The 24,771-nt window shown below is 41.2% G+C and overlaps 1 protein-coding gene across 8 annotated transcripts in view; it reads left to right on the top strand.

The window, feature by feature from the left end:
* Positions 1 to 24,771, top strand: part of wdfy3 (WD repeat and FYVE domain containing 3) — a 101,985-nt gene that overhangs the window by 34,658 nt on the left and 42,556 nt on the right. For 6 of the 8 annotated variants that reach the window (XR_011691674.1, XM_071483816.1, XM_071483813.1 and 3 more), the window contains exons 9-18: positions 661 to 1,140; positions 1,892 to 2,002; positions 4,363 to 4,556; positions 7,042 to 7,313; positions 8,164 to 8,361; positions 10,514 to 10,597; positions 14,361 to 14,553; positions 15,178 to 15,392; positions 17,705 to 17,817; positions 19,812 to 20,049. Coding sequence is in view for 7 of the 8 variants with exons in the window: in XM_071483816.1 (XP_071339917.1) it covers positions 661 to 1,140; positions 1,892 to 2,002; positions 4,363 to 4,556; positions 7,042 to 7,313; positions 8,164 to 8,361; positions 10,514 to 10,597; positions 14,361 to 14,553; positions 15,178 to 15,392; positions 17,705 to 17,817; positions 19,812 to 20,049 (2,098 nt within the window). In the remaining variant the exon portion in view is untranslated. The remainder of the gene's footprint in view (positions 1 to 660; positions 1,141 to 1,891; positions 2,003 to 4,362; positions 4,557 to 7,041; positions 7,314 to 8,163; positions 8,362 to 10,513; positions 10,598 to 14,360; positions 14,554 to 15,177; positions 15,393 to 17,704; positions 17,818 to 19,811; positions 20,050 to 24,771) is intronic. The other 2 variants (XM_071483818.1, XM_071483817.1) reach the window with 1 other exon arrangement.

Raw genomic sequence — 24,771 nt, 5'->3', positions numbered from 1 at the left:
TCGTCTTGCAGTTACGTTCGAGTTTCATCTCATGTAGCATCAGAAATGGTCTCAGATATGTGCTTTAAGGTTTCAAGGCTAAGAAACATTTTTTTTCTGATTGATGAATTAAATCCAGAAGAATCATGGGTAGGTCTGGGTCTGAGAATTGTAAATGTGTCATCAGCCTCCGTCTGTCCACTCTAACGTTTGATGTCTTGATATTCTCACATTTATTAATCATTACATGAGTATGTTAGGCAGCGTCTACAGTTTCATCCATTTCTCAGGTTTTTTTGTTGAAGTCATGGTTCCATCCATTTTTCCTGTGTGAGTGAAGGACAATTGAAGTGTTGTTGCTATGGTTACTTACTGTTGAATGAACTGTGTCCTGTGGTTCCTGATGATTTAAGTGGACACATGCCAGCCAATTAGAAACAAGTACTGTTCATGACCATGATTTAAATGTAACCTGTGGAGATGGAGCATTATGCAGAGATCAGGTTATTGGTATATTTTAATATTTGTTATTGACAATTATCACTCATCTTGTATTCAATTAAATAAATTCTTATTTCTTTGTGGCGGTGATTCTACTTTACATTTTTATCCATGAACATTATGATCAGACATTCATCAGTCATTTGCTTTGTCATAATCATTTCATCTCTTTTCTTTCAGGCCACACGGTGCGTAACATCCAGGCCTTCGCTGTGCTCCAGAACGCCTTCCTGCGGGCCAAAACGAGCCGTTTGGCCTGCATGCTACTGGACGCCATTGGAAACATCTACGCAGCAGAGCCAGCCAACTACTTCATCCTTGAGTCGCAGCACACTCTGTCCCAGTTTGCTGAGCGTGTGGCCAAGCTTCCCGAGGCACAGGTCAAGTACTTCGAGCTGCTGGAGTTTGTCGTCTTCAGCCTCAACTACGTGCCGTGCAAGGAGCTGTTCAGCGTCAGCGTGCTGCTCAAGTCGAGCACGTCGCACGCCTGCAGCATCACAGCCGTCCGGACGCTGCTGAAGCTGGCCAGGCACGACCCAGTGTTCAGCGATGTGCTACGGGAGGTCGGCCTGCTGGAGGTGCTGGTTAACCTGCTGCACAAGTACGCCGCCTTGCTCAAAGACCCGACCACACAGCAGCAACCACACAATAATGACCAAGGTGAGGAGCTGCTTTGATGTTCATTCATTATTATAAAAACACTTCTTTAATTTTGTATGAGTATATAAGTAGACTATATTCAGGACAGGAAGCTGAATCACCTGCAGTAGCAGGTCCAAAAGGAATTCAGAGAACCAAATTGAAACTAGAATAGATCAAACACAAAATAGGAATTTAACACTGTAATTTTTGCTAAATGCCCTGATCACTGCAAAGCACACAGTTCCCAGATCTGTTAATGAGATCTGAAAGAGCAATGCCAGACTGAAAAGCAGGTGTGTTGCACCTGTAACCATATCCAACAGTGATGTCATGGTCATGCACTGACACACCCAGGAGTACTCTTTACATCGCTGCAGGAAGGTGAGAAGTTCAACACTGAGGGTCAAAACAACTAGGACTCTGTTCAGCTGGTGTTAAGCTGCTTGCTAAGGATCAGTTAGTGACGGCTGAGCCCACGACTGAAGTCCAAGTTGAACTTGGAACCATACAAATTAGATTCCACATATTAAATAAAATCAGAACCACACGACCTGACCTGAAATAAACTGATGAGCTGATATGAATCACAACCAGATCATAAACCCTCTTTAAATCCAGTGCTCATTTAGTTTTCTTATTGTTTTATTGAGTTAAAGTATTTAGCATTCAAATGTTTGTAGCGAATACCCTTCATTATATCATGTTATACACTTACTGTGAGCCTGTAATGCTATCATAACGCTAACCTGTGTTTCCCCTTCGTCTGCAGCCGACTGTAAAAACAACACAGTAGCAGAGGAGCAGAAGCAGTTGGCCTGGCTGGTGATGGAGACACTGACTGTGCTCCTGCAGGGCTCCAACACCACCAACACTAATGCAGGTAAACACACACACACACACACATCCCTGTTTAACGTTATTTGTGGGAAACCCATCATTAACTTAATGCTTCCTCTAGCCGCTAACGCTAACACAGCTCAGTGTCTTCTTTAAAATCACATCTGAAAACACTTCTTTCTTCCTCTTCTTTCACAAATGACAATAGTATTATTATTAATAATAATAATGATAATAATAATAATAATAATGATCTATTATTTAAATATTTCTATATTTTTAGATTATTTGCATTTTTACTTTACACATGTTTGTTGCTTGTTTTATTATTTTATCCTTGTGAAGCACTTTGTAATCTCTGATTTAGTAAGTGCTATATAAACAAACTTTATTATTATTACTAGGCATCACAGCTAAATGCCTGACCCTGACCTAAACCTAATTCTAATCCTCAAACAGCCATTTAAACTTGTTGGGTCCGGCAGTGTGGTCCCCATAAAGCTCTTGGGCCCCACAAGTATAGTGGGCTTCAGGTTTTTGGACAGGATTGGTGGCTCCAATACTTAAAATGTGCTTTAAATCCAGGCAGAGCATATATTTTTCAATCATGTTATGTTAATAATTACACTCATTATTGTTTAATATAGTTTAATATAGGGTTAGGAGACACAGCCAGACCTCATGTCCTTTAATAATTGACTTTTTGGTAACCTGTTCTTATCATGGAGCCATGCTCATTATGCAACAACAGTTTAAAAGTCTTAATTCAACCATTAGTAATAAAATAAAAGCTTAAAAAGGATGCTCTTCTTTGTGTCTCTGTACGCTTGGAGTGGGTAAACTCTTCCACTGCATTGCACATACTCAAGTGATATGTGTTGAAAAGCCACATTGCAGCTGTAGGTGTCTTGTTTTACGCTGTGCAGGATGTTGGGCACTACCAGTTCCTCTAGAAATACTGATGACACACAAACTGTACGTCTAGGGTTTAATCATCTGTATCATGTTTGACCTTGAACGCTGATGTTACAAAAGTGTAAAATCACTCAATGTGATGGTTTAAATTGTGACTGAAGTGTCCTTGAGCAAAACAGTGATCCTCTGCCATCTCCATGGCTGCTGAATTTTGACCTCTGACCTTTCTATCGAGGTGGAGTGGAAAGAGAATTTTCCTCCAGGATCTTATTACATTTGCATAAACCTCCCTCTTCCATTGCATCACCCAGTCCCACCCTGTGTGTGTGTGTGTGTGTGTGTGAGAGTGTGTGTGTGTGTGTGTGTGTGTGTGTGTGTGTGTGTGTGTCTCAGTCAGCTGTAGAAAAGTGATGAGTCACAAAGACGAGCAACAGGCTGCAGGCTGACAGCTCAGAGCTGGTCGTTTTCGTCAGAGATGCATGCTGATGTTTGTGTGTGATATTTGTAGCCCTCCACTCTGACACATTGATCACATTTACATTAAGCGCTTGAGGCTCTGAGCTGCCTGTCTTATTTGGAGAGACTTGAAACGAGTGCCAGGGTAGAAAGAAATTCAGTGCGTCACCAACATTACAAGAATCCATGAAAAAGGTCTAAAAGAAGCATCCACCCACCAGAGCAGTCACGTAATGGGTGACAGGGGAGTGCAGCAGAAATCAAACCTAAACCTTATCATCGTTTTACAAACAGGTAACAATGAAAACAAGAGACCTCAGTCGTAACAGGACATTAGAAAGTTATCAGAACCAGTAATGTTATATAACAGCAGCTCTATGCTATGTAATAAGAGGTGAACTTGAAGTGTATTTGTCCTGACAGTAAAAGCTCTCTCAGTGTGACCTTGGTCTGAAACAATGGAGCAGCAGTTTTTCGTCTATGCTTTAAAGTAACTCCACTGAAAATCTGCCTGTTGAAGATTAAATACTACTGTAACTGTCTGTTGGATGGCGGCTGTAGTCAACTTGGATTCCCAACAGTTGTATATCTATTTCAATAGAGAGTCAGAGAGACAGCAAAATAAACACATTCATATCCACTTGCTCCTTTTCTGTGGTTTGTGATGTTTGGGTTGTGGATGGTTGGTTTTGAAGGAAGAATCACCTCAGGCTGTGGGAAATCATGATGAGCAGTTTTTACTATTTTCTCACATTTTGTAGACGAAACAATCGATCGATTGATCATTAAAAAAAAATAAATTCACGAGTAATCCACATGATGGTGAGCTTCAGCCCAAACTAAATACTCTGAACATCAGAGCTACAAGGATGGGAAAGCACAACAAGGATTGATGGATATAATAAACATTTGTCTAGAATATTCTTTAAAATACATTCAGACACATTATTGGACAGCACTTTTTTACACAGTCAAACATTAAGATGACATTTCTCTCTCCATTCTCTCTCCCTCTCCTAATTTCCCTCCAAGCCCTTTTCAGAGAGTTCGGTGGCGCTCGCTGCGTTCACAACATCGTGAAGTACCGTCAGTGTCGGGAGCACGCCCTGCTCATCATCCAGCAGCTCGTACTGTCGCCCAGCGGTGACGACGACATGGGGACCCTGCTGGGCCTCATGCACTCTGCACCGTCCAGTGAACTACAGCTGAAGACAGACATATTGAGGGTAACGACACACTGTGTCTCTTTCTTACTCTTAAAGATGATTATTTCAGTGCTTTCTCTTCATTTCCTTTATCTCAATTGTACATTTTCTAAGATCCTGTCGTCATATTTATCAATTTGATGCTTTTTTTTGTTTTTCTACAAAATAACCTTGATATGCGTAAGTTAAGAGAAGCTTGGAGACAGGATGTCAGCACCAACACAACCTTCAGTTTTAGTGAGGGAAAGAAAGTCTGCAATTTTAAAATCAATATACCTTTGAAGCCCTGCATACAGTAATTGCTTCAAACCAGGGGCACTAAGCGTTAGGTGCACATAAAGGCATATAGACACACATTCACACACACACACACACAGGATGAGAGGATGGCGGCTCATAAAAACATAATTGCATTTTCAAATTCCTCCCCCCTTCAGACGAGGTAATTCTCACGCCTTCTAAAGGCTCCAGTTGGATTAACCCGTCAGCGTTTTGCTCCTATTTCACTAATCAGGGATTTTAATTATAACGCGCAAAAAAACCTGAAGACTGTAAAGACCTTGCATCAAATCCAGTTGAACAGTAAAATTATTTTTTCCTCCCTCTTCATCAGAGTTTATGTACCGCTGACAGTAACACACTGTAGACACAAATAGATGTTAAAATTAAGATGATTAGCCTTGTGAAAGTGAACATTTAACACATAGCCATAGCCTGGTGGTAACTTCCCAGCTTGGAGGACAGGATGTCTTCAGCATCCTGTGATTGGTTAAAAAAAACAACAAACTGCTGTGCTGAGTCTGACAGTATTGTAATGCAACAGGAAGCAGCTGCGTCAGTGGTGCAACAAATCACTGTTTTTACTTGTCTGCACTCGCCCTCCATGGTAGAAGTAGGTTAAAATCCTCTGTCAGGATATAAGTTTATATGGTGCTCTCAATATAACCAGTTCTATGGAAAATTAGTTAAAAATCCTAAGTCTGTGTAGAAGTAGTTGTTTTACAAAATAATTGTAATTTAATGTCCAGTTACGAGTTTTATTCAGAGCGTTCAAAGGTTTGAGTCTTTACAATACTTGTCAAGTGTCTCTCTCACTCAAATACATTCTTTGCCTTCCAAAATTACCTACAATTGTCGCAATATAAGTGGAATGGAGTCAAGACTGTGGTGAATCACAGTTTCTAAATGAGATATTGGTATAATGCTGTATTTTTAAATTTGTAACAGATAGACACAGGTTAAAGGTCCCATGTTTTATTTTAAGTGTTGATATCCGTATATATTTGCTGTTTTATGAACCAAAAACCATCTCAGTGTAGTTTTACATCTCCTCTCTCAGGCTTCTCACTGAAGCTGTAGTAGGATCAGAAAGAAAAAGAAGTTTTAAAGATATTCCTTCAGAAGGAGGATTGAAATAACTTAGACCATCTTGTGATATGGTCACACAGCTGAGATGCCTGTCAACATGATAATGTTCCAACCCATGAGCCTCAGTGTTTATTACTACATTATTACATGAGGACTTAGTAGTCAGAGGTTGGACACCCATCTTCGAATTCAGCCTTCGCTTTAATCTTTACTACACACCTGTAAAGTTTCACGGCTGCATGTTGCAGGTTGTGATGCTATTTTGGTCACAACCTGCCGTCAGAGAGTCTTGTCTGTCTCTCTGATGGACAAGACATGTAAACACCTGCCTAAGCCCTCAGAACCGCCGCCGTGGTAGTTTTTGTCTCCAGTAGCACATTTGTCTATGATGACACGAACACAAACAAACACAAGGTGAAAACAGTAACAGCCACTGTGTCGCGACTGGTAATTAAAGAGTCCCCAGTGGTACTGAGCTCTGCTTTCACTGACATGTGCCTACGCTTCACTTCACCTGTGTCGTTCAGAAGCTTCATCTGTTGTCAACGTTTTCTCCACTTTTCAGTTGCTAATTAAAACCTCGGCCTGTCACAGTCATTCTCTGCTCTCAGGCTGTTTTTAGGTCCCCGAACTCATATCTAGGTTAGAGTTTGATGTTTCAGTTCAGGTTACTTGCAAATGCGAAACATAAAACTTGTAGAAAAATATAGGAAAAAAAATCCAGTCAGTGCAGTGAGCCAAGAAGCCCCAGGGGCTCATAAATACATGTCACCGCAAAAAAAGACCGAGAGGAAAATGAATTGATGAATGGAGACATGACTGAATGAGGTGAAAAACCCAAATGACATGAAAACTCAGCACCGGAGAAAATAATTGAGTAACAAAAAGTAAGTGAAATAAAGTGAATTAAAATGATGCAGTGAAAGTGAAACAGGATGCGTGACATGTTCAGAATAAATGATGGAACATCAGAGGTACCTTGGGGCAAGCAATATAAAAAATAAGTAATTTCCCGTCACTAAGTATATTTTGTTTCTCTATAAACAGCTCATTGTTTTTGTGAAATAAAAAATACTAACTGTAGAAACATGAGGAAAATTAAATGATCTGGCTTTCCTTTCTTTTCCTCTCCTTCAAGGCTTTGCTGACAGTGTTGCGTGAGAGTCACCGCACCCGGACGGTGTTCCGCAAGGTGGGCGGCTTCGTCTATGTCACCTCCCTGCTGGTGGCCATGGAGCGCTCGCTGTGCCAGCCGCCGCGACACGGCTGGGAACGCGTCAACCAGAACCAAGTGTTCGAGCTCCTGCACACCGTGTTCTGCACGCTCACCGCCGCCATGCGCTACGAGCCCGCCAACTCGCATTTCTTCCGCACTGAGATCCAGTTTGAGAAGCTGGCAGACGCTGTGAGGTAAGAGCCAGGAATACCTGAGCTCCTCTTGTGACTTCTGTTAGTCACGAGCTCAGAGAACATCTGCGTTCTTAATCCTCTGCAAATCTGGTCTGTCCTGTGTGAATTGACATATTTGCTTTCCATGTGGATGCTTTGGCTTTGTTCTTCCTTCTCTGGATGGAATAATAAATTATGAATGAAAACTTTGGCTGGATGTTTACCGTACATTTACTGTCATTAAGGACTAACAAATGTGTTGAGTTTGGATCCATTTATCAATTTCCTTCCTCATAGAACATTTGCAGAAGCTGTGTTTGGAAGTATTTGATCATGAAAGTACATTTTTGACAAAAAATGCTGAACTGAATGTCCACTTACTAAATTTCTTCTGTAGCTTTCAGTCACATCTTTAGGCCTTCATGAACAGATGGAGTTTGTGTAGTTCTTTTACACAATGACGATTGAACCATCTCCTACAACTAAGATATCACTGAAAGCCCTGGAAGAAGTCTAGTAAGGGGACATTGAGTTAAGATTTTTTTTTTTTGCTAAACTATTCAAGAAAATTCTAAATCACAAAAGATTCACAAATAACTGCAGTCCAGTGCTGATTGGGCTTCATTTCATCTTCTTTGCTCCCATACTAATGTAATGTGGAGGCAGGATAAAGTATGAAGAAGCACTGAAATGACTGTTCTGCTTCCTGTTAAATGTTTTTTTTTTGCATCGCAGTTCAAGAAACACAGAATTTAGACAGTGAATCCTTCATTATCTTTTTGTTAGTAGTATTATGTGGTTTAACTATGCAGTTTAATTTTGAAAAACTAAACTTTATTGATATTAACTACTTTGTCTTCCCTCTCACCAGACTGCTGGGCTGTTTCTCTGACACCAAGAAGCTGGGTCCTACGGCTGTGTTCCCCTCAAACGCTCAGCCCTTCCAGAGGCTGCTGGAGGACGAGGCTGCCCCTGGAGGCTGCGCAGGAGACAACGTCTGCCCCACACTCAAACACTGCAGCAAGCTCTTCATCTACCTATACAAGATGGCCACCGACTCTTTTGACAGGTGAATACAGTACAGAAACTGGGCATTATCGCATACTTAAAAATGACATTTAAATGATAAAACTCAGCTCTACAAACTGGTAATCAAGCATGTTTATAAAACTGCTGCACATTATAATTAACATACTGTAGCAGGAAATAAGTTCATAGATTTACACTGTATATCTGCAGGACAGCCAGCAGATATGCAGTGATGTGCCTGGGTTTTGTGTGAAGTAAGAGCCCATCAGTGTGTGTGCAGTGGTGTGTAGAAGTCTGTTTATTGCACCATAAATCAGGCCTGGAGGGTTATGTGCGACTTGGCTGTCATCTCTCTGCATCTCTCAGGCCATTGAGCTCATGAATGAATAAGGATGAAGCATAGTTGTCAACAAGTTATTTTTTACTGTTAAATAAGTAAATAGTTTAGTGAGTGTTTGTCATTACTTAAAGAATTACTGTGTGACTGTGGGTCGGTGGGTTCTGAGTGTAGAAATCGCGATGCCTTTTGCAGATTGCAGCCACATGTTCATTGAGAACATTTCTGCAGCGGATCAGGAGACTCACATGTTTGGTTTTTTTTCTACCATCCTCTAACATGTTGGAGTGGTTAATAAAAACCTTAACTTTATTTCTCTTTTTCCTCATGAGGGAGTGCCATGTTCCTTTTGGCCTCCTTTGAATCTTAAATGAACTCCTCCATCAACATTTTTTATTTTTTTATTTTTTTTAAGATTCAGGATCCAATTTATTGAGCCTGGGGGGAATTATTGTTAGAACAACAACAACAGTGTTGCATAAACACAAGTAATTTCAAGTGACCTAAAAAACTGAACTCAAGCAGAGATACTGAAACAAGGGGGAAATGGTCATATCTAAATCTGTGCTCATCATTTGAGTTCTTACTGTAGATTAAAGGTCCCATATTTCCCATATACCTTTAAAGTTAATTTGCTTACATCAACATCTTGTTTAGCTACGCTGAAGATTGACACTTAGATGCTGAGGAGTTACAACATAAAAGAAAACAGAGATGCTGGTAAACACCACAACAAAGTGAACGTGAACGTGAAGATGAACATGAACATGAACGTAGGCTGAGAACAGTCATGTTGGTCCAGGTCCACATTGTCCAGGTGTTTATCTCAGTGTGGTCATACTGCACAGCCACAGCTCCCACTCACTCAAGCTCTTCATCTGAGACACACATGGCTGAACTGTGACAGATGTTTGATAAAGAGTTTTCACTGTGGCTCTGATTCAGCTGCACAGAAAGTGCGATATCAATTTAAATCATAAATAGTCAGACATTAATTACTACTGTAATGCCTTAGGAAAAAAAAAGACAACCACATCAATGAATTGTTGGCTGAAAAAGAAACACACATTTTTAAAGTTTTTTTTTTTTTTGGCCTTTAATGCCTTCATTGGATAGGTCAGTGAGAGAGTGACAGGAAAGTCAGGGAGAGAGAGGGGATGACATGCAGCAAAGGGCCGCGGGTCGGATTCGAACCCAGGGCCGCTGTCTTAATGGTATGCGCTCTACCAGGTGAGCCACCCCGGAAACACACATTTTTCAGGTGGTTTAAGTGACCGGACCAGTTCAGAGACAGACTGCAGTATAGTTAATTACAATCCTGCTTCCCTGTTTCTTCTTCTGAGCATGTGTGCACCACCTGGAGGTCATATTCAAAATCAGTTTGCATTTAGCTGAAAGTGTCAAACTCCTGGTCACCATGACAGCAGTACCCGCAGAGCTCGTGTGCAGGTGTAGCTGGCGTCATGCATGTGCTCCAGCTGCAACTCTGATCCTGTTTCCTCTGTCAGCTTTCCACTAACCGCTTCTTCTCTTCTCCTCTCTTTCTCTTTTTTCGTCCTCTAACCTCTGGCTGTTCATCCTGGGTCTGGTCCATCTGCACGGCTGCGTGTCTGTGTGTGTGTGTGTGTGTGTGTGTATCTGTGTGTGTGTGTACCTGTGTGTGTGTGTACCTGTATACCTGTATTTTTATGTGTGTTTGTTGATGGATGTGTTGAACATCTGTTTCTTTGTTTTCGGGGGCGTGTGTGTGCATGCTTGTCTTTGAATTTGTCTTTCTGTGTGATTGGGTGTGTTTTGCCCTTTGTGTGTGTGTGTGTGTGTGTGTGTGTGTGTGTGCGCGCGCGCTGCCATGCAGTCGTGCAGAGCAGGTGCCTCCCTGCCTGACTCATGAGACCTCGCTGCCCTCGCCGTGGGGCACGCCAGCACTCGCCAGGAAGAGGTAGCTACAGCGCTCTGCCACCTTTGTCACCTTCATTCCTTCCTCTGCATTTTCCTCACCTTCAGTCTACACGCCCATGATCCTGAGCCCGGCTTAACTGTCCTGTAACTCATGAAAATGTGCAGGAGAGCTTTACAGTTAGAGATGAAATAGGTTTCCATGAGAAGGGATTACTCGGTTTGTTTTTTCTTCTCCTTTAATGAAAGCTTCAATTTGAGGTTTTCATCCGATCATTAAAAGAAAAGAAGAGCTTGAATGTTTAGTGATACAACCAATGTTGTATAATTATGTAGTGGAGAGAGACTTTACAGATCTTCCACAGTCTGTAAAGTCCACAATAAAAGGCTTTAGTTATTATCAAAGTCACAATATGGCCAAGTACAATATCCAAATCACAGGAGCTAAAACGGGCCACAACATTATGATGCAACAGAGATGCCTTGTAATACAAATCATACTGAAATCGTAATGAAATCCAAAAGGGACCATTCCAACTGAAATTGTGACTCATATCACAATATCTGCTAAGGTGATTGTTAATTATCTTCATTAGCTAATAATCTGTTGATTACATTTTTGAATAATTGATTCATCATTTGATAAAACAATCAATAGTCAAAAAGAATCACTGTCTTAGGCAGTTTACATCTTCAAACTGCTTGTTTTGTCTGATCAACAGTCCAAACCCCAAAGATTCAAACTATAATGAAATAAGATCTGAAGAAATTAGTTGATTAATCGATCACTTGCTTTTTAAACCAGCAGCTGCTTCGATAATCAATTAAATGCACAACATTTCACAGCTCCAGTTTTTTACAAATATGATGATTTGCTTGTCTCAATTAATCCCTTAATCTTCACACGTGAAAAGCTTTGACCAAAAAATGGTTGACATTGTTAATGGATTTTCAAACTGGTTTTTAAATGATTTTTCTGTTGATGGACTAATTGATTAATCAGTTAATCACCTCAGCACTAGTTTTTTTGCTCTTAAAGAAAAACATCAACATCGATAAACTTTCTCTTCTGCTGACAAATGGTCAGAGTAGCAGTCGAGAAAATCAGAATCAGTGCTAAGTCACAATCCAGCAAAAGATGAGATAAATAAGTCAAGTGAACTGTATTTTTCTTGTTACTGCTGCAGTGTCGTCTCAGTCCGTCTCAGCCGCACCACTGTACTTGAAACGTTTTTCTACCATCAGGCAGGAGAAAATAGCCAGAATCAACCAATTACCCTCAGTTGAATGTGGGCATTTTTCTTCTCATCACATTCCTCCACGCTCTCCTGCTCCCCCCTCCTCCTCCTCCTGCCGCCTCCTTTTCCCTCTTCTTCTCCTCTCTCTGAAGTGGCACCACCCCCCTCACCCCAGACTCTGCTACACTTTGAATTTCATTTACAAAGGCGAAAACATTCAGGACATTTCGAATGTGCTCAGCCTTTGTGAGCTGTAATAGCTGTCTAGGTGAAACGGGGGGGTCTCCTCTCAGAAGTGTCTCTTTCTGATTGTCTGGATCTCTTCCAAGGCTGCATATTCATGAAGTGGCCTGATTTGACAATTAGTCCTTGTTTGTATACTTCACTGTGAGCTCTTCTGTGTGACCTTGATTGCATTTTTTTCAGATTGCTATTCCTGCTTTTCTACCATCAGTTCTGATGACCACAAAGCTGTGATTGAACAGATGCTAACTTCTCAGGTTTTGCGTGGTTTGATTCAAATGGAAACATAATCTCCATCCAAGTGATAATTAGCAACTCCAAAAACATCTTGTGCAATGAGCTCTGCCTTGAAAAAAATGGCAGAAAATTGCACCGATCAGTGCGGCGGTTATCATGTTCGTGACAGTGACACAGTTGTGATTAAACAGATATTTCTTTAGTCCTACAAAAATAAACTCAGGCTTCCTGAATGTTGCCTGTTAGTACATCTCCACTGGTGACTGAGCTGGCTACATGTAAAAACAGTGGTGATGTGTGAAAACAACATGTATTCATGCTAAAGTGAATCTTCTCAGAGGGAACACTGGAAAACTACAAACCTGTTCGTCACAGCTGTTCTGTTTACCAAAATCATGTTCGCTGTTTTTTTTTTTTAACAGAGCCAAACTCCAGATTCAGTCATTCTTATTTATTTTCCAACTTTTGTGGTCAGACAACTAAACAGGCAGAAAATAGATTTGATTCCAGCGAACAGATGCTTACTGTTAACCATGCAATTGGTAATTCCTGCACTGCTGCACTGAGAGGTCGATAAATAAACTTTTATGAAGTGAAGTCGTCTGGAATAATGATAATGTTCATGTTAATGATAACAATAGGGGGCAAAAGACCATCATCTTATTGTGTCATTTCCACACAGCTCAGTCCTGATCTCTTTAACATTTATTTATTATTACCTTTATTTTACCAGGAAGTCCCACTGAGATTAAAAAAAAGAAAAAGTCCTCTATAACAGAGACCTGGCCGAGATAGCAGCCACACAAACTCACCTCAGTTAAAATACAGTGTAAAACATAAAATACCACATATACAGAGCAATTTGAACTCAATGACCTTTAAAGAAAAACAAGCACAAGTTTCATATTCCACATTTTTTATGGACCTTAAAGCTTTTACTGGATATCAATTAATCTAATTTTAGAGCTTTATGTAGATTTTTCCATGTCCAAGGTACATTTAACCATCCTCAGATTTTGTTCTTGTTTTTAGGTGTTGGAATAAGGGTGAAACCTTTAGCCGGCCTAGTCTTTGTTTCCGCCTCATTAGCTTGTGCAAGCTGGAGTTTCCAGCAGAACGTAGACTATTAACTTATGTAGAACATACTGCAAGTAAACTTTGTCTGCATCTTCTCAGACAGTAGATGATGATTTAGAAGTGTGATTTCACAAAAAAAAAAAAAAAAACTCCAATAATTAAAGTATCCACCAGCGACTGTGAGCAGGAACAACCCCATTAGTTTCCTGCATCACACTGAACCCCCCCAGCACCTAATGCTGACTCGAGCCTTTTCCAGTTCAGCATCTCTCCTGAGGCAAGATTTGCTGCTCTGTAATTTGCATTGCAGGAACACGCCTGTTTTGTCTAATTGCCCGACTGCAGGCCCGGGCAGATCCCCCATCCTGTGCTGCTTGCACATAAGGAGGGATCACAATGAGGCGTGAAGAAGCTGACTCGTGTCAAACTAAAAGCTGGCATCAAAGTGTTAAAAAGCAATTCTTACATTGATTCAGTAATGTAATTAGTCCCATCCTCATTATGAGAATGCTTCCACTGAAGTAAGAGACAAAGTTTTCTTCTGGGAGACACTGTGGCTGTATATATGAATATTCTTCCTTCTTCTGTGAGCCACTTACATATTTTACTGTAGAGTAGGGCTCCCAAGTAATTTTCACTCAAGACAAAAAAAACCAAAAATCCAAGTTTGACAACACACAGCTGGTGGCAGGTCAGACTGAACTGAGATTATGATGATTGAATTTTCAAATCTTAATAAATGCGTCCTCTGAGACACATTAACACGGATCAGGAGAGTTCTCCATGATAAATACTCAACACAAAGAGTAAAATCTGAAAGAAAAACAGAACTATGCAGATCAAAAGTTGGATTTGCAGCTAAAAGCACTAATGTTTTAGATGTTTTACATGTGTCGCTGTTGTGTGAATAACTTGATTTGTCTTTGCTGGACTAAACTAAACTAAACTAAACTAAACTAAACTAAACTAAACTAAACTAAACTTAACTTATTTTTCTCCCTGTTCTCCCAGACATGGATACTACGGTACGTCGGGACCCCCTGCCCCAGTCAAAGCCCTCACAGACCTGAAACTCCACCTAACTAACCCCTCCCACTCCGCTTCCTCCTCATCGTTGTCATCTGACATGGTGGTCATCCACCCGGGGGCTGTCCTGGCCATATTGGACCTGCTGCCCTCTGTCTCCTCCAACAGCCAGCCAGAGGTGAGGAAGCACAGGGAGGAAATGTACTTCCTCTCAGAGTGGGAGGAGTTAAAGGGTCATGTGCAGGGCAGGAGAGTGCATTTTTTTATCTGTTGGTCACAGTGGTTTTTACATGTCAAAGCCGACCAAGTATGTGTGCAAAAGTTTGTTTGTAGTATTTACCTACTTTATCTACTACCTATTTATCTACTACTTTTTTAATCAAGGATTGAAACTAGGCTTAAACCTGACTTTCTAAATCCAAGATATCTATCTAATTAGCTGTGCTTGTAAAGTTGTAAAATGACCCAGTGTCATGTTGTAGGGGCGGCACTACGGGTAAAATCTTCTGTCACAGTATATGATTTTTCTGACTATTGATAATACTTAAATTGAGAAACTGTTGGCAACGACATAGGAATGTCTGTTTATAGCTAATCCATCAAATAAATACTTGGCAAGGTTAAGGTACCCCCTCACATTGCTGTTAAAATCATATCAAAATCCATATTGCCAGAAATCAGTCACTGATTTGCAACGTTTCTTACAAAGGTACTGAACGAATCTCTTACAGTTGGCAGGTTTCCGTCTCTGTAAGCTGCTGTTTAATTCCTCCACGTTTCTCCTCCTCCCGTCTTCCCCCAGCATGCTCTCGACCTGCAGCTGGCGGTGGCCAACATCCTCCAGCTCCTGGTGAACAGTGAGAGGAACCAGCAGGTGTTGTGTGAAGCCTGCCTCCACCAGCGGCTGCTGCAGCGCTGCAGTCAGGCCCTGGGTGATGAAGACCACCCACTGCACCCACCGCTGCAGAGGATGTTTGAGAGGCTGGCCTCGCAGGCCCTGCAGCCGATGGCACTCAGGTACTGGAGCTGGTTTATGGTATTTAATCTACACTGAACTTCAACCCTAAAGCGTGTGTTTCCTGGTATTTTGATGGTTGCTTTTGTGAATATTCTGTGTTGGTGTATGTGGGCCAGATTTTTAGCAAGTATCAGTTTTATTATCTGATACACTCTTTTCATGGGGACAGGTGTGTTTTATGTGTGATTTTCAGCTTGTGCAAAGAATTAAAAGGGATTAAAATGGCTGTAAAACATAACAAAAACGCAGGTAGAAGAAACACAAAACTAAAGCTCTGCAGCCGTATTAGCAAGCCTGTGGGGATTTCCACCATAAAACAAAATTCCCCACTACTGGATCAAACATTGTGAGTTTTTGTTGTTATGTTTATGGTGGCGGTGGCACCAGATGGAAGGCCATGCTGTTACCCACAGAGTTTATCGTCTGTTCGGTGGCCATTTTGGGGCATCTCAAATTCAGCTTCCTCATCAACCTCAGCTGTAATTAGGCTCAGATGGGTGCTCTGAGCTGAGTGCTTACATTAGCATGCTGATTGGATATTTCAACATGCTGATGTTTAAAGAAAAACTTCACACCCCCTGAAAATTTAGCTTTTGATGACCTCAGTGAGTTTAAAGTCTCCGCAGTGACGTACAGGTGCACTCCGGGACCCTGTGACATCATTGCTGGGTGTGGTTTTAGAGCACACCTCTGACCTCGCTGATCAGTCATTTAATATGCAACATTTAACATTTATCGTGCTAACATTGATATGTCATGTTTACCATGTTAGCTTACTAGCATGCTAGCTCGCTAAAGTTGTTAACTATTAACATTTTTGCATGTTTGTCCACAAGTAAGATGCTAAAATTGAAACCAGATACAAACTGCATAAAGTTATCTTTTTAATGGATATTTATTGCTATATTGTAGCTGTAAAGTTCCTGGTATCTCCAACTCAGAATTGATGTGAATGTTTTTTCTCACTCCACTTCTTGTAAAAACAGTTTGTAAGATACGAAATGAGTAGAAATAAGTGCCACAAGTATTCACCTCTTCTAGCAATTTCTCTCACTATTGGAACCAGTCGCTGTGTCCTGATGCTCCTGCCTCAGAACGTGAGGTTTTCCCTCCAGTGAAAAATGACATGACGTGAGAGGTGTACTCTGCTGTGAAGGAGGGCTATGTATACAGACAAAACTGAGAGATTCTCATTTCCCGCTTGACTGGTTAAGTGAGATGGGAGTTTGGGGTTGAGGAACAGGGGGAAACTTATTTGACATGCATGCCGTTGTTTCTTTTCAAATATAAATGCAGCCTCCTCGGCTGATTTTCTCTCCCCATGTAATTGTGCTGGAGGTAAACATATCTGTAGCTGTCAACCTGTTTCCCATCCTCCTCTCATTCCTCTTCTCTCTGTGTGTCTGGCTCACTCCTGTGCTGTCAGTCATCTTCTGTCAATTTGCCGTCATAAATTCTCCTGCATTTTTTTTTTTTTTCTCTCATTTTGTTGCTGCTCTGCCAACATCAGCCGGCAGCAACGCTCCAGAGTCTCTCTGTGTCTTTGGTGTTGTTCTGATGCTGTCTGGATGCAGACGCTGGTGTCACTCACTCAGCGCTCTGACAAGTGGGACTCTTTGCATTCATGTCATTTACATGCCAGTCACCCTCATCGCTGACTTTCAAACAGACTAAAACATGCTGTTAACCACGGCAGCTGAAGTGTAGAAGTCAACCTGCAGAGTAACAGCTGCCTTAACACACTGCTTACACTGTGATGGATGTTATTATCCAGAGTGCTTTACAGTACAGAACATATAGGAATGTTTATGATTGGATTGGCAGCCATACTGCTTTTACTGAGCAGGTCCAGGCACATAATTAATGAAAGCTGTAAAACAGGCTAATAAACAACCTGTTTTTTAATATTGATCTTCCGCTGTTTAAAGGTCTTTGATTATCATGAAAGGTTCCCATGAATAAAATGCAGTATTACTTCAAGTTTACCGCTGGTTTTCCCCCTTTATCCGGAGTCAGATGCTGTCATTACCGTACTTTTCGCTTCATGCAGTTTGTTGGTTGAATGGTGAGTGTAGCCCTAGCTATTTTGTTATAGATCAATTATGACTTGCTGATGTTGAGTTTTCTGTAACACCAACAGCTAATTAATTTAAATAGGTTGTGATCAATTAATCAGACATGTTACTTTAATGGTGAATTATGCTCAAATAAAAGCTGGTATGGCAGCTCGGCAAAGTTAAAGCACATTCGATTCATTTTTTCTTTGTTGATATGTATATTTTTTTGACTTCCTGGTTGTCTTCCCCTCCAGGGAGTTCTTACGTCTTGGAAACCCTCTGAACTGCGGCGCCTGGGACAAGAAGCTACTGAAGCAGTACCGGGTCCATAAACCGAGCTCCCTCAGCTACGACGCAGAGATGAGAAGTAAGACAATAGCAGCTCTCATCCTAGTTTTGATCACGATAGTTACTGTTCCTGGGGTCTGAGAGGAAGTGCTGTTCCTGGTATTTTCACCTGTTTAAAATAAATCTGTGCAGTTGGTTTCTAGAGAGGCATTGAGGGGCCAGGCTGTCTGGACCTTTAACAGCATAGGACTTTTTTGTGTTGTAGTTTTTCTATTTTATTGCCTCTAAATTAAAATTTTGGTAAATTTTTGTTATTATTATATGATCAATGTCTTTTCCTTTATAAATGTAATAAAACTTTATCACAATATGTTATTACCTCCAAATGATAAATAAGAAGTTGCTGTTGGGCTAATGTAAATGTTAGCAGAGTGGGTTTTTACCAACAGTTGCTGTATGTCATGGCATAGCAAGTTTTTTATTGGAAGTATTTATTTATTGAATTTATGGCGGGTCCAGGTGGACTGGACTTGGGGCATGGCTAGCTTTGTGACATCACAAAGTTCCAGAAGTCCTGATTGCTCATTTTAAGGCACAGTTTCTGTGTCCATTTCTCTGTGGACTGAGGCTTTACAAGTAGTAGACAAGGAAACAAATGTTTAGTAAAAGTAAATACAGATACAGATAAATACAGTTCTCAATGTGTTTTTATCAGTGATTATAGCGTGTTTGAATTTGTGGGCAGAAGTGACACTGTCTTTATAAGTGAACCTATCACTTTTTAATAGCAGAGAATTGAAGAGCTATTGAAGCCGACAGTAGTCCTCCAGTGCAGTTATGAAATGATGATGTCATCTGGGAGCCATTGCCATCTGCCAATGTGATACCAGCTTCCTCTTGGGAGAGAGTCTCACTCAGTACTAAAATCTTGAAAAAAAAGGTCATCAATCTTCCAGCAATTCTGCATTTTTTTTTTTCTCCTTTGCTCGCACTCTCAGAGCTCATTGGACGAATCCTCCAGTGAATAGGCTGTGATTGCAGAGGATGAGCTTTCCGTCAAAGTTTAATGGCTCGGAGGAAATTACCGGCACCAGCTCAGTGGTGGAGAAGGGGCCAATAATTCGATAGGTTTTCAAAAAGGTTGAGACGATTCCACAGTCAGTGAAGCAGCCTGGCTTTAGTACAACTCTAACTGCCATGTATCACTGTGTTAAATATGGGAAACTCTGCACCTTGGATGTATACAAACATTTTATGTTGATAGTGCATGAGGTGCATACGAAGAAGGGTTGCCTAACGGCCAAGCTGCTGAACAGAAGTGCGTTCATTTGTAAGCAAAGCAGCAAGTTGTCAGCCTGTAGGAAACACAAAAACATCTCCCTGGCCTCAGATTAAAATCCAGTTGATGTGTAAATACTCTATTTAAACAAAGACCGCCTTGAATCTAATGCTAATGGTTTGTTTTCTATTACCAGCTGTTCATGTTTGTAATTTTGTGGGCTCATCAGCATGGCTTAATTGTTAATTGTGTCTCCTCCCAGCTGAGAATGGATATTAAGTCCTCACTAATTACTGCTCTTTGCAAACAGCCACTGTTAGAACACACTGTGCTAACTCTCCGTCTGTGAGAAGATAGTCTAGTGTGGTTAAGCAGCTGCCACTGACGGGTGTTGTAATTCTTCTTGTGGTCTAACCTGTCTTTGTCACACCTGGTAGAGCACACCGACTGACTGACACATCAACTGACTTCGACCCCTAGGGGAAATTCAATTGTCCAATAGTTCTATATTGTGCTATATAATACTAAAGTAGGGAAACAGCAGTAAATATGATGAAAACAAATGTGTGAAGGTTATGAAGTTTCTCTTTCTTTAGATTACAGAATATAAATCTTTTTCTGCCCCCTTGTTCACCGTTGCTAAAATATGTGTAGTTACAATCGGAAACAAGTTTACTTACCACAGCCGAACCTCACTAGATTGAATCTCGTCAGTTTTCCGCTCATTGATGTTGGATTATTATGATGTCATATCTGTGGCTCCTGAACTTACCCTGACCTCCCTGATTCCACAGACAGCATGACCATGTCCATGGAGGGCTTCGGGCCCGACAGCGTCTTCACCACCCCGGCAGAGGATAATGGCCAGTACCGCATCAGCCGCAGCCTGGTGCGCTCCGCCGAGGGCAGCACCGTGCCCCTCACCCGAGTCAAGTGCCTGGTGTCCATGACGACACCCCATGACATCCGCCTGCACGGATCGGCCGTCACGCCTGCATGTGTGGAGTTTGACACCTCGCTGGAGGGCTTCGGGTGAGTCAGCATGAAACTACATTAAATTAGATGGAAGCAGAGTTTCATTGGGGAATACAATTTTAGCTATTATGGTCAAAGCTCTTTTATCAAAAGGCAGAATTTATATGTAGTAACAGTTAGTTGGTGAAATGCTACAGATTTGTAAAGCTTATAAAACTTTAAAAGTTGCATTAGTTGATTTCTTTTGGCAAGAACGTGCTGGAAAAACACAAATATATTATTGCATTTCTTAAGGCTAATATGAGGACGAATTGTTGAATTATTTAAATATCAAATTGACACAGAGTAAAATTCACATTAATTTTTAGCTCTGGTTTGGTCTCCACCAGTTCATGAGAAAAATATCTGGCTGTTGAGCTGCTGTTCGGTTTGTGCAGGTTGTGAACTTGGGTTTTTCAGACCCGCAGCACACAAGCATAATTCTCTGTAGGTTCATCACTGTGGCAAACTGCCTCCACATCTATAATAAATGGCTATAGGAGGATTTAAACTGCACCACTGACACGGTTTTGATTGTTGCCTTCAGGGTTTCTCTATAAATCCAGTAATTTCTCACTGTTCATTACATGCTTTTCAAAACCTCTTGCAGCAACAGATGCTGACCATTCTTCTGTAAACTTTCTTCCAAATGTTTCTCTTTGTGGAGAAATTTTCCTCACCAGTGACACACCTCAGGGGGCCACATGTTATTTTTTTCCCTGCAATGAAATAGGTTGTGTGTGTGTGTGTGTTTTTTATTTTATTTTATTTTTTTTTACCTCACAGCGGCACCTGCAAACTGTCTCAGCAGGACACCATTATTCGCCTCCAGTTGCGGAGCCGCGCATACAAATAGGCTTATTTTCTGCCTTTTATGTCACATGACCCTCTTTGCCACTTTGGGGCTGCTGCTGCTGCTGACAGGCTCCGCTGCACCCGGGCTTCCTGTTGTATGTTAGCGGCGCAGTGAAGGTTTAGGGTCAGTCGTGGCGTGTGGGATGTGACCTTGGCAATTTACCTGCACACTTTTAGCAAAACATGTCTGCATGTGCCAAGCACACACGTTAAGGCTAACACAGAGTAAACAACTGTTGAGAAACACTTCAGACTACGACATGTGATATATTTTTTTATTAATATTCATAAGGAGACAAGGTTTAAGAAAAGAGGAGATGTCTTCTAAAAGGTCAGTGTAAATGTTTCGGCAAAATGCCAGAGGGTATTTCCTGTGAATACCTGACCTGCACTGAATTATTAAATAGCATCACTGTTATTGGGAATGTGTGTATATTCTATGTTGTTGAAGACCAAGGCTGCGAAGTTGAAATTGCCTTAATTGCCTTTTAAGCCTTCACTTTCAAAGAAAAAGGGGCAAAGGGGCACCGGCAGCGCTGCTTTGTTTTGATGTGTGTCTTACGCCGCTGACATGTGTTGCCCTTCATCATTGTGGATGCTCATTCTGCCCAGCTCTGTGCTTTCCTCACATTATTGTGGTTTCTCTTCGTTCTGCTGCTGTTTTTCTTCTGCTAGGTTTGCACTCAACTTCTAGACATAAAGTTTGGCTGCTGCCCACGATCATGGTGATGATGATGATGTTGTTGTTATGTCTCTGTTCTGACGACAGCCAGGGCCAGAGGCATAACCCTAATGGCTTGAAGGAACTTCTTAAAATTTGTCTCAGATTTCCACTTGGACTCAAGGAGGAACTGATTAGATCAACTTTATTATGATTAACATTTGATATTGGACAGAACAGACTCCTGTAGATTCTACAACAGTTCACTAAACTTCCTTGATATTGTTAAAACATTTTCTAATTATCAGGATCAAAGTTCAGTGACCTTTTGGTTCATGTATTTACATATCTCTCACCCTCCCTGTGATCACAGTTCCTGCTTCATCATCTAGTAGCTTTTCTGTTTCCTGGTCGCTGCAGCCACATCAGAAAAGAACATGGAGTTTCTCCTGAAAACACAGCAAAGCAGCGCAGTGGCAACGAGGCACTGGCCCACTTTCTGCTCAGTGTAAACACATGAGGAGACACACACACGCACGCACGCACACACACACACACGCACACACACTGGCACACATAGAGAGACTACCCCTCCTTTCCCTCCCATCTGTCAGCATGAAAAATTGATGCCCCTGCTGCTATTAGGGATCTCTCTCTCTCTCTCTCTCTCTCTCCCTCCACCCACACACACATGCACATACCCAAGCTCCATCGGGCACAACATGCTTAAACACACTTAGACACACAAATGCACACTCACCCAGCCAGCCGTCTCACAAGGGGAGGGGGGGGAGATGGTATCAGTGTAGGTGGAGGGGAGGAGGAGACCCTCTTTTCTGAAGAAGAACTAAAAACCTGCATCTCATTCAGACTTTTGAATAGAAAAATTTGCATGGCAAGCTGGTGATTTTTTATTTTTTTAATGTTATCATGCTGATGACTAATGGGGGGAGAAAAGACGGCATACATGTAGTTACTCTGAAGCAGCAGGGCGATGCTCTCATTAGTTAGACAGAGCGTCTGCCCTTGAGAAGTGTCCTTGAGTAAGTCATTGAATCGCTGCCAGCTTCAGGGATGCTGTCCTGCATGGAACCCTGACCCCTGACCTTCCTGTCCAGGTGGAAAGAAAGCTACATGAAAAAAAATTAAGAGATAAATTCTGGCCTCGTGCAGTGTCTTTTTCAAAATGCATAATTTATAGCGAGCTAATAAAAGGATGTAATAGTAACTGGATTATATGTAGGGCTGCTACTATGATATGATGATATGAATGATTTTATTATTTATTAATGTTGTTGTAATGTACCACATGTAATTAATTATTAATAATATAAAAAGACAGAAAATAGTTTTTTTAAAAAGCCTCGCTCAGTAGTTTATATGTGGCTGTGGCTCGGGAGGTAGAGCAAGAGGTCCACTCAGAAGGTTGGTGGTGCGATCCCTGGCTCCTCCAGTCTGAGTGAACCCCAGACTGTCTCTGATGGCTGCCATCAGTGTATGAGAATAGGTGAATGTGGCTTGTAATGTAAAGCGCTTTGAGGAGTTAATAAGACTAGAAAAGTGCTGTGTAAGTGCAATAACATTTATGTCTTCAAATTGTCCTAAACCCTAAAGATATTCCATTTACAGTCATCTAAAACAAAGACATTTTAGAAGCTGGAGTTTTTTCTTATCGCCAACAAGTTCCATCGAAGGACCAAAACCAACAATGATTTAATCTCACCAACCAGTACTGATATGTCTTATTCCTCTGGGTTGTAGAGCTCCATTATTGTCCAAAAGAGCCACACCTTTGCACCGGATGACATGTTCCTGTCGTTTATTTTGATTCAATCCCACATATACACAGTGTTGGAGAAGCTACTTTAAAAGCACAGCTACCACTTGAAGAAGTTGAACTACAGCAAAGCTAGTGTAGAAAAAAAGATGAAATTGGCAATGTACATGTGATATGAAATTATAACAGAATATAATACAAAAAAGTCATATGCCAGTTTATAGCAAAATGTCTACTTATGTTGTAAACATAAAAACGCTAAAATACCCCAAAATTCATGAAAAGAGCCAGATACTCAGCCTTGGTTTTGTTTACCATAACTGCTTAAGTGTGGCCATGGTGATTCTTCTTCAGGCTGAGATTCAGGAGGTTATCCATGATGATGATGTCACTGTTTGAGTTTTGAGCAACGCCCTTAGCTCATGCAGATGCCCTACACAAAGTGTGAGGAGAGGACTGCATAACAAACACATTACCTGGGTTTGCCTCCAGTGGTCAGTGGTCAGGATGAAATAGAGAGAAGCAATGGTAAAGTTACCAAAAAAAAAAAAAATTCATTTCCTATTATGACCCAAAACTGTTTATAGTTTCACAATTGAACCAGAAAAGAATCATTTAACTACTCAAATAACTGTGCACATATGAATGTAATTAAAGCACTAGTGTAATTACGTGTGGTTCGACACTGCATACACACACTTGAGTTTTTGACAGAAGTGGAGTTGTGCTCTACAGTCTCCAGGAGGAGCTGCACAGTGGTGCTCATTCCCACTGATTTGTGCTAAGCTATTGCTATTGAATTGCATATGAAAAATGAACCAAGCCTCGCTCTTAATTAAGATAAGAGCGAGGAAGTTAGCAGGAATGGTAGTGCAGTTAGCCGGCTAACTAATAGACATCGACTCTAGATAGACGCAGTGTTTCTTCGCAACACTGTTCCCTGCAGTATTAATATAGGAGAAAATCATAAAGGGAGACTGAATGGTTTAATTTATAGTTTCATATTTCCTGTGCAGATACAGTATCTAGTTACTGTGACTTAGGCTTTCTGCTGTGAACAGCTGTCATTAGGGCTGTCCTCCAGTGCAGTTCAGTCCAGGTCTCTCAGGTTTCTGGTTGAATTCTCCTCAGTGCCTTTGCACTCTTTGAGGTCTTTTTGTCTCTCAACAAAGAAAAAAAAGATAAATCCCAAATCCCCATGTTCATTTCCCAAAGCACCAGTGTCTTCAGTGCTGGTTCAGGATGATTAGAGAGGTGGAAATAGCACCTTCACTGAGGGGCAGTGACTCAGCAGAATACAACGCCAACTCACATGTCAAATTCTCTGTAATTTTGTGGAATGATTTTCAGTCTTTGTCTGCAAGAAAAGTCCTTGAAGAACAGAGACGACACTGCGCACAGACATCAGACTTAAATGTTATCAGACCAAATAACAAGGGAGCTTATG

The sequence above is a fragment of the Trachinotus anak genome, unplaced genomic scaffold (genome assembly GCF_046630095.1).
Source record: "Trachinotus anak isolate AG129_WGS33_773 ecotype Australia unplaced genomic scaffold, CSIRO_AGI_Tana_v1 ptg000008l, whole genome shotgun sequence".
NCBI classification, from domain to species: Eukaryota; Metazoa; Chordata; class Actinopteri; order Carangiformes; family Carangidae; genus Trachinotus; species Trachinotus anak.
This window is presented reverse-complemented; position numbering and strand designations above follow the sequence as displayed.